This window comes from Leguminivora glycinivorella, chromosome 16, assembly GCF_023078275.1.
Source record: "Leguminivora glycinivorella isolate SPB_JAAS2020 chromosome 16, LegGlyc_1.1, whole genome shotgun sequence".
Lineage (NCBI taxonomy): Eukaryota > Metazoa > Arthropoda > Insecta > Lepidoptera > Tortricidae > Leguminivora > Leguminivora glycinivorella.
Genome location: NC_062986.1, coordinates 3,471,511 through 3,484,213, shown reverse-complemented (window position 1 = coordinate 3,484,213; position 12,703 = coordinate 3,471,511). Strand labels below are relative to the sequence as shown.

Below are 12,703 nucleotides of genomic sequence, written 5' to 3'. Positions count from 1 at the left end.
CGTGTGCTGATGTCAGAAAAGAATAACACCATCTCGTCCCGTGGGTGTCGTATAAGGCGACTAGGAGAAAACTGATGGCGGCAAAAATGCACATGAGCAAGGCTAGCCCATATCCTTCACGGGGTCCTTGCTCACGAGACGAGACCTGGGTACGTAGCCAAATGTTTGTGCCATTGCCAGTGCCGCCCACGAAACGAAACGCTAGTAGATATCTATCTCTATCGCTCTTGCGTATTGGCACAACAGAGCCAAACCTACCTGTCGCGGCGTTTCGTTTTCGTTTCGCGTCGCAGAAACTAAGCAAGCTAAGGCACCTGTGCACGCCGCCAACACAAAAGACCCTCCTTGATCCTCCTTGCGTTATTCCAGCATTTGCTTCCTCCTGGAAGCCTGAGGAGACAAAGGCCGAAATAACGCAAGGAGGATGATGAGGATGTTGACAGACCGGTGATGATGTTGATGAGCGTGGTCTTGCCAGCGCCGTTGTGTCCGAGCAGCACGGTGATCTCGCCGCGGTACACGGCTAAATTCACTCCTTGGAGTACTCTCTCTTCACCGAACCACTGGAACCAATTAATATAAATTAATAAAACATATTTGGGGATATATAACATTGTCTTCGGTTACCGCGATAGCTACTCATGAAATAAAACTATGTTATGTATGTTGCGCGAGGCCATTGAGATCAAGAAATATCCAAACTTTAATAGAGATGATGGCTGTATTTTACCACCGGCTTGGGATCCATAGTATATCTGATAATGGAACAAGCACGACGAAGGCTGTGAGGCATTTGTTTTGTACGGTGTTGGACATTTGTAGTTTGTTTTTTGTCAATTTTGTGTAGAATAATTGGTTAATTATTTTTTAACATAGTAATGGTTTTTTTTTATATTGTATAACTAGCTTTATTAATAGTGTGTGAACCTGCCTTAAAAATCTATATTATTTGTGGTCATGGTTCGTTAATATTTCTTGTATGTGGGTAGCTTTTGCACATTGTAATTTTTCCTCAGTCACCCGTTGACCACGAACGCTGTAAAGAGTTCGAAACATCGGGATGAATTTTAAATTCATTATACGCGATTTAATCCGTTTCCATAGTTTTACTTCATATTTGGGGATACCTTACAAAGACCAGCGTGCGTAGCCGAATGGCACAAACGCTCACGAAACGAAACGCTCGTAGAATATCTATCTCTATCGCTCTTGCGTATTGGTGCGACAGAGCCAGACTACTTTTAGCAGCGTTTTCGTTTCGCGCCATTCAGCTACGGGGCCTGCTTTCAAAGGTCTGCTGGCTTAACGTACAAACTAGGGTAACCGCCAAATCCTGGTATTAGTCACCAAAGCAGGCCTCAGGCTCTCATGAGTCTATCTTTGTATTTATACTTTTTATATTTAGTGTAGTTCTTGGTTGTAATTCGACATTTAGAGACCTTCTACATCTCTAATTAATTGTATAGAGTTAACTTTAGTTAGAACTTAGAATTAGTAGTATATGTCAATCATACCTTGCTGACATTATTGACCTTAATGCCAACGTTGAGACCTTGCGGGGCCGTCTCGAAATATTGCTTGTCCTCCACGTTTATGGACTGGACTTCAGCTTCCGCGGTTGCCGGTTCTGGCCGCTTACTCCAATACTCTTTCTGGAATGATCCAAAAAGGGTGATTGTGATTTTATAGTTATTTGTTATACAAGGGGGCAAAGTTGTATTTTAACGCCGAGTGTGGAATTGAAAAACTAGCAAGTGAAAGGATTCTATAGTTGAACCACGAGCGAAGCGAGTGGTTCGAGAATAGAATCCTGAACTTGCGAGTTTTTTAACACACGAGGAGTAAAATACATTTGCACCCGAGTGTAACACAAAACTTTTCCCCTCACTATAGCGAGGAAACTACAACGCGAAAAATGCGTTTAACTGCTTCCAGTAGTTCCACAGGTGGTAAATAATCTTTATTAGGTACTAGATTCACCTACTTTTATCAATTTTAAAGCAGTTAATTTGACTTTATTCAAGGTCAAATTACTGTACCCACTAGTGGATAAAATGCGTTTTTACCCGCTGCTATTATAGGACAAAACACGTGTTTCCGAGCTAGTGAGGGGAAAATTCTTAAACCACGTTACGTCTGTGGCAAACCTAAGTGTACGGGCCTGAGTGAACGCTCAGTCTATTATTTATTATTTTTTTCTCCGTTGTAAAATTCTCGGGTCTTTCGAGCCCGGTCATTTATAAGGCATCCGTGGGGATATAGATCCAACACGAAGCCGATTGGAGGTATTTGATGTCGTGTAGAACGCCTGCTGGAACCCATTCACGGGTATATGAAAATATTTATTTATAATATCTCTATCTATTTTTTTGAGCTCCTTACCAAGTGAAAGTGACTGCATATTCAGTACTGCTGTAGCTATCGTAGGGGCTGAGGTGCTCAAAAGTATTTGAACACGATACGTGTTTACAAATTTATTAAAAGCGCCCTGGTCGCTACGATATATTTGTACCGGATGGCTCCTGTAAAACCTCAAATATCGAATGGTGTTCCCACACTGCCCAGTGAAATAGTGTTAGAAATGTTATATAACGTGAACAGGGGCAGCGCGCCATCGTGCCATCGCGTTATCCCCGATACACCATGTTATATAACATTAATAACTTTATAACCAGTGTGAGAGCACCATAAATAATACTTACTTTAAATGGGAAATTCCATGGCCAAGGCTGTCCAAATTGACCCGGACGCACCTTGGAGAAGTACCAGGCAATCAAAGAGAATATAAGTAATTGAAGCGCCATCATCAAGTAGCATTCGCCCACAGCCACTGGCTTATCTCTCGATGTTATTGACCACATGTTAGTTAGTGTTATAGCCTCACCTGGAATTGAATCGAAATAATATCTTCAGTACAGATGTGTGCTTTTTTATCGCACTAGTGCGAGAAGTGGGTATTTTTTGTCAGATCGAAACTTCGGAGGGCCATCTGCACTGAAAAACGTCGTACGATACACGTGCGAAAAGAAAATTCGTAACTCGTGTCGATTTAAAACACTCCCTTCGGTCGTGTTTTTTTTGTATCGTAATGCACTAATTTGTTTCACAAAGGGGCAAACATACATGACATGACCAGTAATCGGTTTTTGGATTCACCCTCGCGGGATATCAAGTAGAAAAGTTAATATTGATACGACGAAATTATCTCTAAGGAACTTTTTACTCTTACATGGCAACCAGTTGAGACAAAAACTTCTATTATTTTCCTAATCTCTACACTCTATTAAGCAAAATATATTAGAACCTCCACAAAGTATTACCTTACATCTATCATGATATTCATGATGGAAAAAATACTTCAAAATCTTGACATTGACATTTCATTATTTTCTTTGGATTTCAGTTCTAATTATTTGCTTCTAACTTTTTTTGCCTTTTCTAACAACATTAAGCCCGGATTCCCGGGGCATATCCATACTAACATAATGATTGAGGTCGTTCACCCCATGTCGAATCCAAAAAACCTATCACTGGACATGACATAGGTAAACAATATGTAGGCTACTACACTCATATCGAATTTGGCACGATAAATGATTTTCTTCTGTAGTATTTGACATAAATTATTCCATGCCGAAAACGCTGTCAACGATGTAGTGACGTCATCAAACTCGAACCTTACTGCATGTCAAAACAATCACTTACATATTGAACTTTATGCCTCATACTTAAAGAGTTAGAAAATGTTGTTTCCGAATAGAATGACCTGATTCACAGACAATCTATGTTTTCGCCTGATTACTTAAAAGTATTTATATTTTAAAAAATTTTTTGCTGTATTTAAGTCATAATAAAGTATGGTAATATTTGATTTCGGTTAATAGGACAGTACTTAATCATATAAGACAGACTTTAAAAACCGGCCAAGAGCGTGTCGGGCCACGCTCAGTGTAGGGTTCCGTAGTTTTCCGTATTTTTCTCAAAAACTACTGAACCTATCAAGTTCAAAACAATTTTCCTAGAAAGTCTTTATAAAGTTCTACTTTTGTGATTTTTTTCATATTTTTTAAACATATGGTTCAAAAGTTAGAGGGGGGGGACACACTTTTTTTCCCTTTAGGAGCGATTATTTCCGAAAATATTAATATTATCAAAAAACGATTTTAGTAAACCCTTATTCATTTTTAAATACCTATCCAACAATCACACGTTAGGATTGCAATGAAAAAAAAAATCATTCCCCACTTTACGTCTAGGGGGGGGGGGGGCACCTAATAAAAGACTTTTTTCCACTTTTTATTTTTGCACTTTGTCGGCGTGATTGATATACGGTGTCCTGCCGTTTCGCCAAAAAACGTTTCGTCAAATTTCATTTCCCAATAATCATTTCGCAATAGTTTCATTTCCCAAAGTATTGTTTGGCAAAGGTATGTTTCGCAATGATTTTGTTTGGTCAAATTATCATTTGGCACAATTTTACTTAGTCAAATTTTATTTAGTCAAAACTTTATTTCGCAAACCATTAAACCATTAAAAACGGCAAAACTTACATCCCAAAAACATGTTTGGTCAAAATTTCACATCGCAAATTTCGAAAATATTTAGGCATTTGCATTTTCATTTCTACGGGATTGATTTAATTTACCGAAGATTTTTTTGCCAAATTTAACTTAAAATTGTCAAATGATAATTTCAGTTTTTATTCCCAAGGCTTCAGTTGGACACGAAAAGTTTGCTCAACTTTATTTTTGTCAAATTAATATTACTGGACAAAATTATTTTGTCAACTATTTTTTTGTCAAAAAATGTTTCTACAAATTACACCATGCAAAACCACGTTTGACAATAAATATTACAAGGCATAAATGTAATGTAATAATTGTATTAGTATTGTAACAGAAAACTCGTGTGTGACAGGGCCAGTTTAGGTGCGACGACGAGCGAAGCGAGGAGGAGCGTGTTAGGTTGACACTGACAGTGAGCAAATGGCGTTTTAAAGTAATTAAAAATTAATAGAACATAATGGTCTTGAAAACATAAGGTTTCTTATTAAAAAAAAAAAAATTAAAAATTAAAATTATTTATTTGGTAGCAATACAATATTTACATAATTGGGCTAGTATCTCTTTTTAAGTATTTGAAATACTTGTATTAAGAGAATACCGCTCTTCCACTATTGGTAAGTACTACAGTTTATAATTGTTTATAAAGTAATTAACAGTTTTTAATTAACTAAACTTACAATTATACATTACAAGAAAATTATAATTATATACTTTTTATTTAAACATCATGCTACTATAACTATTACATTAATGTAACTAGCATTAGAATCAAAAGTAAATTTAGATAATATACATCACATCACACATCACATTTATTAATAGAATGTATCCGGACATGTAAGTGAAATTGTCATCCTTGACATTTGCAGCAGGAGGAAAAAAAGTAGGTACCTACGACATACACATTATTTCACACAAATCTTGGACACATAGCATAAAATCAACAAACAAATTTCCAGTGCACCATTTAATTACAATATATTGGGAAATGGAAATTTTGCCTTAACAATACCTTTGACTAAATAATATTTGGTAAAATGAAATTTGACCAAGTAAATATTTTGGGAAACAAATACTTGCCAAAAAAAGTTTTGCTAAATGTCAATTTGCGATAAGTTGTTTTGCCAAACGTTTATTTGGGAAATGATAATTTGGGAATAATAGTTTGGGATGTGAAACTTTGGGAAACGTTTTTTGGCGAATCGTCAGTAAACCTTGCTATACATATAGGTACCAAAGGCCATGCCAGGATAAGCTGAAGTGAATCTGCCCCCAGCGAGTTTTGGCTTGAATTTTTTTTTATTGATTCGTCTTTGTATTAGTATCGAGTATGCCAAATTTCAGCTCCCAAAACTTTATAGTTTAGTAATTTAAAAAAAACGAAATTTGAACTTTCTTCGATATTTTTTTTTCTGGGCAGCCGATTTCGATGTGCATACTTCCCCCATAGTGTGTATATGTAGAAAAATATTATGTATATCTACAAAAATAAACTATTTTTTTAAAAACAGTTTTTTTGATGCCAATCGATTTCATTCTTATCCAGTGTCAATACTTGCTTTGCACTAAAAACCCACAAATCAATAGATACATTTTCCATACATTTTGTTATGGGGTAAATGTGGAAAAAGTTTTCTTCAATTTGTGGCTCTTTAGTACATTACCGCAAGTTGAGCTCAAAGAAACTTTCGATACTGAATAGGAATGGAATCGATTGGCATCAGAAAAACACCATGTGAAAATTTTTTTATATAAATTATATAAGGAAAGTTTTTCGCAATTTGTGCCTTTTTTTTATAAAAAACATATTCATACATTTTTTTTTTAATTTTTATTAGTGGCCAGTGTTTATGACGAACGTGCACGTTTCTCTGGAGTTTGTCAGTGATTCGTTTTAACGAGCGTGTATGGGAGTAAAATGTATTGTGATGTATTCAATTAAAAAAAAACACCTTGTTCAACCACAGATAAAATTAAATATTTATATTCATTTGGTAGCTTATTAAAGAGGCTTACTTTGATGAAAAATCTGGAGGTGTCGCTTGCATGATAATACTTAAAAAAAAAAACTTTTTTTTTAAGTTTTTGTATGGCAATATAACACAAAATTAATATCATATAATTGTCCTACCTACATGCACAATATACGTGAAGCACATCGAAATCGGCTGCCCAAAAAAAAAATATCGAAGAAGTTTCAAAATTCGTTTTTTTTTAATTACTAAACTATAAAGTTTTGGGAGCTGAAATTTGGCATACTCGATACTAATACAAAGACAAATCAATAAAAAAAAATCAAGCCAAAATTCGCTGGGGGCAGATTCACTTAGCTTATCCTGGCATGGCCTTTCAGCTTTCTAGTGCTAATGGTCACTGAGATTATCCGCAGACGGACGGACGGACAGACAGACATGGCGAAACTATAAGGGTTCGTAGTTGACAACGGAACCCTAAAAACCGGCCAAGAGCGTGTCGGGCCACGCTCAGTGTAGGGTTCCGTAGTTTTCCGTATTTTTCTCAAAAACTAATGAACTTATCAAGTTCAAAACAATTTTCCTAGAAAGTCTTTATAATGTTCTACTTTTGTGATTTTTTTCATATTTTTTAAACTTATGGTTCAAAAGTTAGAGGGGGGGGACGCACTTTTTTTTCCTTTCAATCAATCAATCAATCAATCATTTATTGATAACAGGAGTTACAAGTCATATTTTCTGCTTACTTAATTTAACATAGGTACATAGTAAACAAGACCAACATAAATAATAATAAGGAAATCAATAATGGAGAATAGTAACTACAATAATCATCAATTATTCACTTAATAATAACATTAACTAGGTACATTATAGGGAGATACTGTCGAATTAGATTCTTGCAAATCATATAATTGTGCAATTAAATTATAAAATATAAGTTTTAGCAATATTGAATGTCATAGGCAATTGGAATATACATAGCTACTAGTCATTTGGGTTTAGGAATTCATCTACCGAGTAGAAAGCTTTCTCTATTAGGTATTTCTTGAGTTTGGTTGTAAACATGGTGTCAGACATTTCAACTACTTTTAAGTCATTGGGTAACTTGTTGTAAATTTTGGGACCTGTGTACCACACACACTGCTCTGATTTTTCCAGTCTGTGTCTATTCGGCAGAATGTTATAGCCATGACGATAGTTTGGACCACGCATTCTGAATTCTTCAAGGTTCCTACGCACCACTTTTGCAACTTTTCCTTTAGGAGCGATTATTTCCGAAAATACTAATATTATCAAAAAACGATCTGAGTAAACCCTTATTCATTTTTAAATACCTATCCAACAATATACTCGTATCACACGTTGATGGGGTTGGAATGAAAAAAAATATCAGCCCCCACTTTACATGTAGGGGGGGCACCCTAATAAAAAATTTTTTTCATTTTTTATTTTTGCACTTTGTTGGCGTGATTGATATACATATTGGTACCAAATTTCAGCTTTCTAGTGCTAACGGTTACTAAGATTATCCGCGGACGGACGGACGGACAGACGGACAGACAGACATGGCGAAACTATAAGGGTTCCTAGTTGACTACGGAACCCTAAAAAGGGTCAAGTAGCCTATTATCTGTGTTTATCACACCAATATGTAAATGCCCTTACCGGGATTCAGGACACTATCGATTACGCCAGACCGTTCGCCAAATGAGTAAGATGAGAACTTGACCTCCTTACCGTCATACTCGCTGAGGCCTAGTATTTGAATAAATGTAGAATAAGCTTGAAGCGGCAGGAATAACAACACCAGAAGCAATGGACGACTCTTCAAGTTTTTGGTGGCGAAAAGAATGAACTCAAAACTGAACAGTATACATGATAATATAAGTTCTGCGGTTTGGACTGAAACAAAACAGAATCATCATTTCGTTTTTAACCGACTTCAAAAAGAGGAGGAGGTTCTCAATTAGACTGAATGTTTTTTTTTTCATTTATGTTAGGGGCGTCCATTAATCGCGTCATACTGCATAGGGGGGGAGGGGGTCATGAAAAAATCACCAAATATCACCATGGAGGGTGGGGGGGTTAGGAACATATCACGTGTATTTTTTTTTGTTACACTAACGTAAAGAAAAAAACATATTTCTGAGCTATTTTTATATCAACTTTTACAGTCAGAACTTGCGTTGTGCAGTGCAAAGAGAACAGAATAGAATAGAATATAATTTATTAGTGAACACAGTCAAGATTAATTACACATTACAACACAAACAGAAAGGAATGAAGTGCCACGAAATGGCCTCATCTCAGCGTGTTGCTGCTGGTGACTTCCAGCGCTGATCTTCCGATGAGACCATCAAGTGAGAAAAAAAGAGCTGTGTGCAGTCGGTTATTTTTAATTCTCAAAGATTTTTTTAGTTTGCCCTCATCACGTGTACACGGACAGTCGGTTATAGACGGTCAACCTAATCATGGCACTGAAAAAAGGCGGCAAATTTGACAAATGTAGAGCTCACCGGCCAACTGTCTTCAAAAAACGCGTGCCTTCCTAAACCTTGACGTTGGCGGAATCATAGACGAGCCATAACACTTAAAAACCGGCCAAGTGTGAGTTGGACTCGTTTTGCAAGGGTTCCTTACATCACAAGAAGAGCTTAAGCGCCTTCTGGAGGCGCTTAGTCATTTTTGAAAATAAAATAATCGATATTTTGAACAATTTATAAAAAACCGGCCAAGAGCGTGTCGGGCCACGCTCAGTGTAGGGTTCCGTAGTTTTCCATATTTTTCTCAAAAGCTACTGAACCTATCAAGTTCAAAACAGTTTTCTTAGAAAGTCTTTATAAAGTTCTACTTTTGTGATTTTTTCATATTTTTTAAACATACGGTTTAAAAGTTAGAGGGGGGGGGACACTATTATCCTTTAGGAGCGATTATTTCCGAAAATATTAATATTATCAAAAAACGATTTTAGTAAACCCTTATTCATTTTTAAATACTTATCCAACAATATATCACACGTTGGGGTTGGAATGAAAAAAAAATCTGTCGCCACTTTACATGTAGGGGGGGTACCCTAACAAAAAAAAATTTTCCACTTTTTATTTTACCACTTTGTTGGCGCGATTGATATACATTTTGGTACCAAATTTCAGCTTTCTAGTGCTAACGGTCACTGAGATTACCCGCGGACGGACGGACGGACGGACGGACAGACAGACATGGTGAAACTAATAAGGGTTCCGTAGTCAACTAGGAACCCTTATTAGTTTCACCATGTCTGTCTGTCTGTCCGTCCGTCCGTCCGTCCGTCTAAAAAGACGAAACAAAAATGAATGTACATGTAATATTCAAACGCACTCAACACTTTCAAAAGATTTGGTAACTCCTTGCAGCCCCAGTGAGTGAAATTCGTAATTTGAGTTTTTTCTTTTAAGTCCAATTTATGCTTGACTATATATATTATTTCTAATAGGTTTTCTTGTAATCTATACATTAAAGACTATCTCGGGTATTTTTTTGAAAATGTTATGTTAATTAGTTTCGGATATAAGGGAATGGTAATTTTTGCCTGTTTTCTTAAATTACTTGACTGAAAATTATTAAAAACATATATTTTTGAAATACGTATAAGGGTAATTGACAAATTTTAGTTTCTTATCTTTTTTTTTTGTAATTATGAATTACTTATGTAAATAATTTACGTGTTTACCATGAATAAACTATTGAATCTGAATCTGAATCTAATTTTTTTCAAAGTTGTCCACCCCACTTTTTTTGTAACATGGGTATTTTTTACGCGATTCATATTCAGAATCGCGAGGTCTTTTGATCGTGATAGGAGAAAAAAATGTCCCAAGATTTCCATATTTTTTTAGACCTTCCATTCCGTTACCGCCATACAAAATGTATGAAAAAATGGTAACGGAATAGAGAAAAACCTTGGGACACTTTTTTACTCCTATTAGGATTGAAAGAGCTCGCGATTCTGAGTGGAAAGCACATAAAAAATTCCAAATAAGTGGGGCCCAACTAACGCTCTTTCATTTGATATGTAACACGCTAAAAAACTATGATTTCTAATTTTCATTTTTACCCCCCAAAAGTGGCCCCTATAGTTGTTTTTTTATTTTATTTAAATTACATGCCCGTCTTTGGATCACAAGTTTACATATGTGTGCCAAACAAGTTAATCGGTTCAGTTGTTTCGGTTCAGTAGTTTCCTTTTTGAGGTACGGAACCTTAAAAATGAGGGGGCAAAGGTTTAATTCTCATAGAAAATTAGATTTTCGCGCCAAGATTTGGTTGATTCGTGGGTTCGAAAAAAGTCTACTTAAGTTGCCAAAAAATTACACATCATATTGGCCAGGGGGGGGGGGGGGGGGGGTCCTGAAAATATCACCAAAGATCACCATGGGGGAGGGGGGGGTCTAAAATAAGCCAAAAACGTATGACGCGATTAATGGACGCCCCCTTAGGTACTCGATATCTCCGAGAATCATGAACCGATTTTCAGAATATTTTTTTTAATCGAACAAGTATAACCCCGTGACGGTCCCATTGGCACCAAATCGAAGTCTGATTATGGGATCTTGGAGAAATCGAGAGAACTCTTCAAATGTTATACGCACATGTAATGTTTTTAGTGTATTTTTCAAAGGTACACCATTATTTTCGTCTGATGGTAATAATTTTATGTAGCTGAGCTGATGATGGAAGGTCAACTGCTCAATGGTTAGGAGTTAAAGTATAATTTTTTCACTACTGTACGCATACTCGGACTGATGCTTAATACTTTTAATATTTAATATGAACCACTAAACTCAAGAAATAAATAAACTTAAAAAAAAAAAACCTAAAATAAGCGCGTTAGAAAACACGGAGAAACTAAAAAGCAAAAAATACTAAACTTTTGAATTTAGATTTCTTATCCGATTGCAATAATTTAAACATCCAAATTATAAACTAATCAATTCTTTTTGGAGTTGGGGCCAGCCTGAGTATGCCCCACCCAAGGCAAGCAGGCAATAGCAAGGCTTAGGAACATGGCTGGTGTATCCGATAAGAAATCACGGAGAAACTAAAAAGCAAAAAATTATATTTACGCTAGTGTGCGCGAAGCACCTTACCCTAAGGTATCAAACTGCATTTCATTTTATTTGTTTTTTTTTTTTTTTTTTTTCAAAAAACACTGTTTGACCGAATTATTAGGACCGCGTGCGTCGGGCTTCACCCGTCACTAAATATGATCCTATGAGGACGCCGACGGCCTCTTTAAGTTCGTTTAGGACTTATGAAAATTATAATCTTTAGATGATTAACTAGCTTTCCATAATATATTGTCGTTGTAGAAAGTCATTATGGCAATATAAATAAATAAATAAATAAATATTATTATAGGACATTCTTACACAGATTGACTAAGGCCTACGGTAAGCTCAAGAAGGCTTGTGTTGTGGGTACCCAGACAACGATTAAATACTTATATACATAGAAAAGATCCATGACTCAGGAACAAATATCTGTGCTCATCACACAAATAAATGCCCTTACCGGGATTCGAACCCGGGACCACGGCGCAGCAGGCAGGGTCACTACCGACTGCGCCAGACCGGTCGTCAAAACATGAGATATGTTGACGTAACATACCCTTCATCTAGAGTTTCCTGCAATCTATAATACACGTCAGAATGTCAAAACAACGTCAACGTGTGTTAAAGAACTCGCAAGTTCAGGATTCTATTCTTGAACCACTCGCTTCGCTCCTGGTTCAACAATCAGAATCCTTTCACTTGCTCGTTTTTCAATTCCACACTCGGTGTTAAAATACAACTTTGCCCCCTTGTATAACAAATAACTATTGTTACACAAGGGGGCAAAGTTGTATTTTAACGCCGAGTGTGAAGTTGAAAAATGAGCAAGTGAAAGGATTCTATAGTTGAACCACGAGCGAAGCGAATGATTGACGACTAATGATTAATAATTTACAATAAAACTATTTGGGATCATCCTATATGGAGCGTGACGTTAGATTAATGTCATCGGCATGAAAAGTACGCTCCCTGCTTATAGTAAATGAATGTGAAGTTTCAGTTACATCCTATTATATTTTACGAATGTGACATTTTCAACTAAAAGGTACCACATTGTCACTTATTACCATAA

The 12,703-nt window shown here is 36.3% G+C and overlaps 1 protein-coding gene across 1 annotated transcript in view; it reads right to left on the bottom strand.

Annotated features, from left to right (window-relative positions):
- LOC125234892 (phospholipid-transporting ATPase ABCA3-like) overlaps positions 1-12,703 on the bottom strand; it is a 62,475-nt gene that overhangs the window by 41,791 nt on the left and 7,981 nt on the right. The window contains exons 3-6 of the mRNA XM_048141313.1: positions 8,279-8,443; positions 2,754-2,884; positions 1,515-1,652; positions 446-563 (exon numbers count right to left, since the gene is read on the bottom strand). Of these exons, the coding sequence (XP_047997270.1) occupies positions 446-563; positions 1,515-1,652; positions 2,754-2,884; positions 8,279-8,443 (552 nt within the window). The remainder of the gene's footprint in view (positions 1-445; positions 564-1,514; positions 1,653-2,753; positions 2,885-8,278; positions 8,444-12,703) is intronic.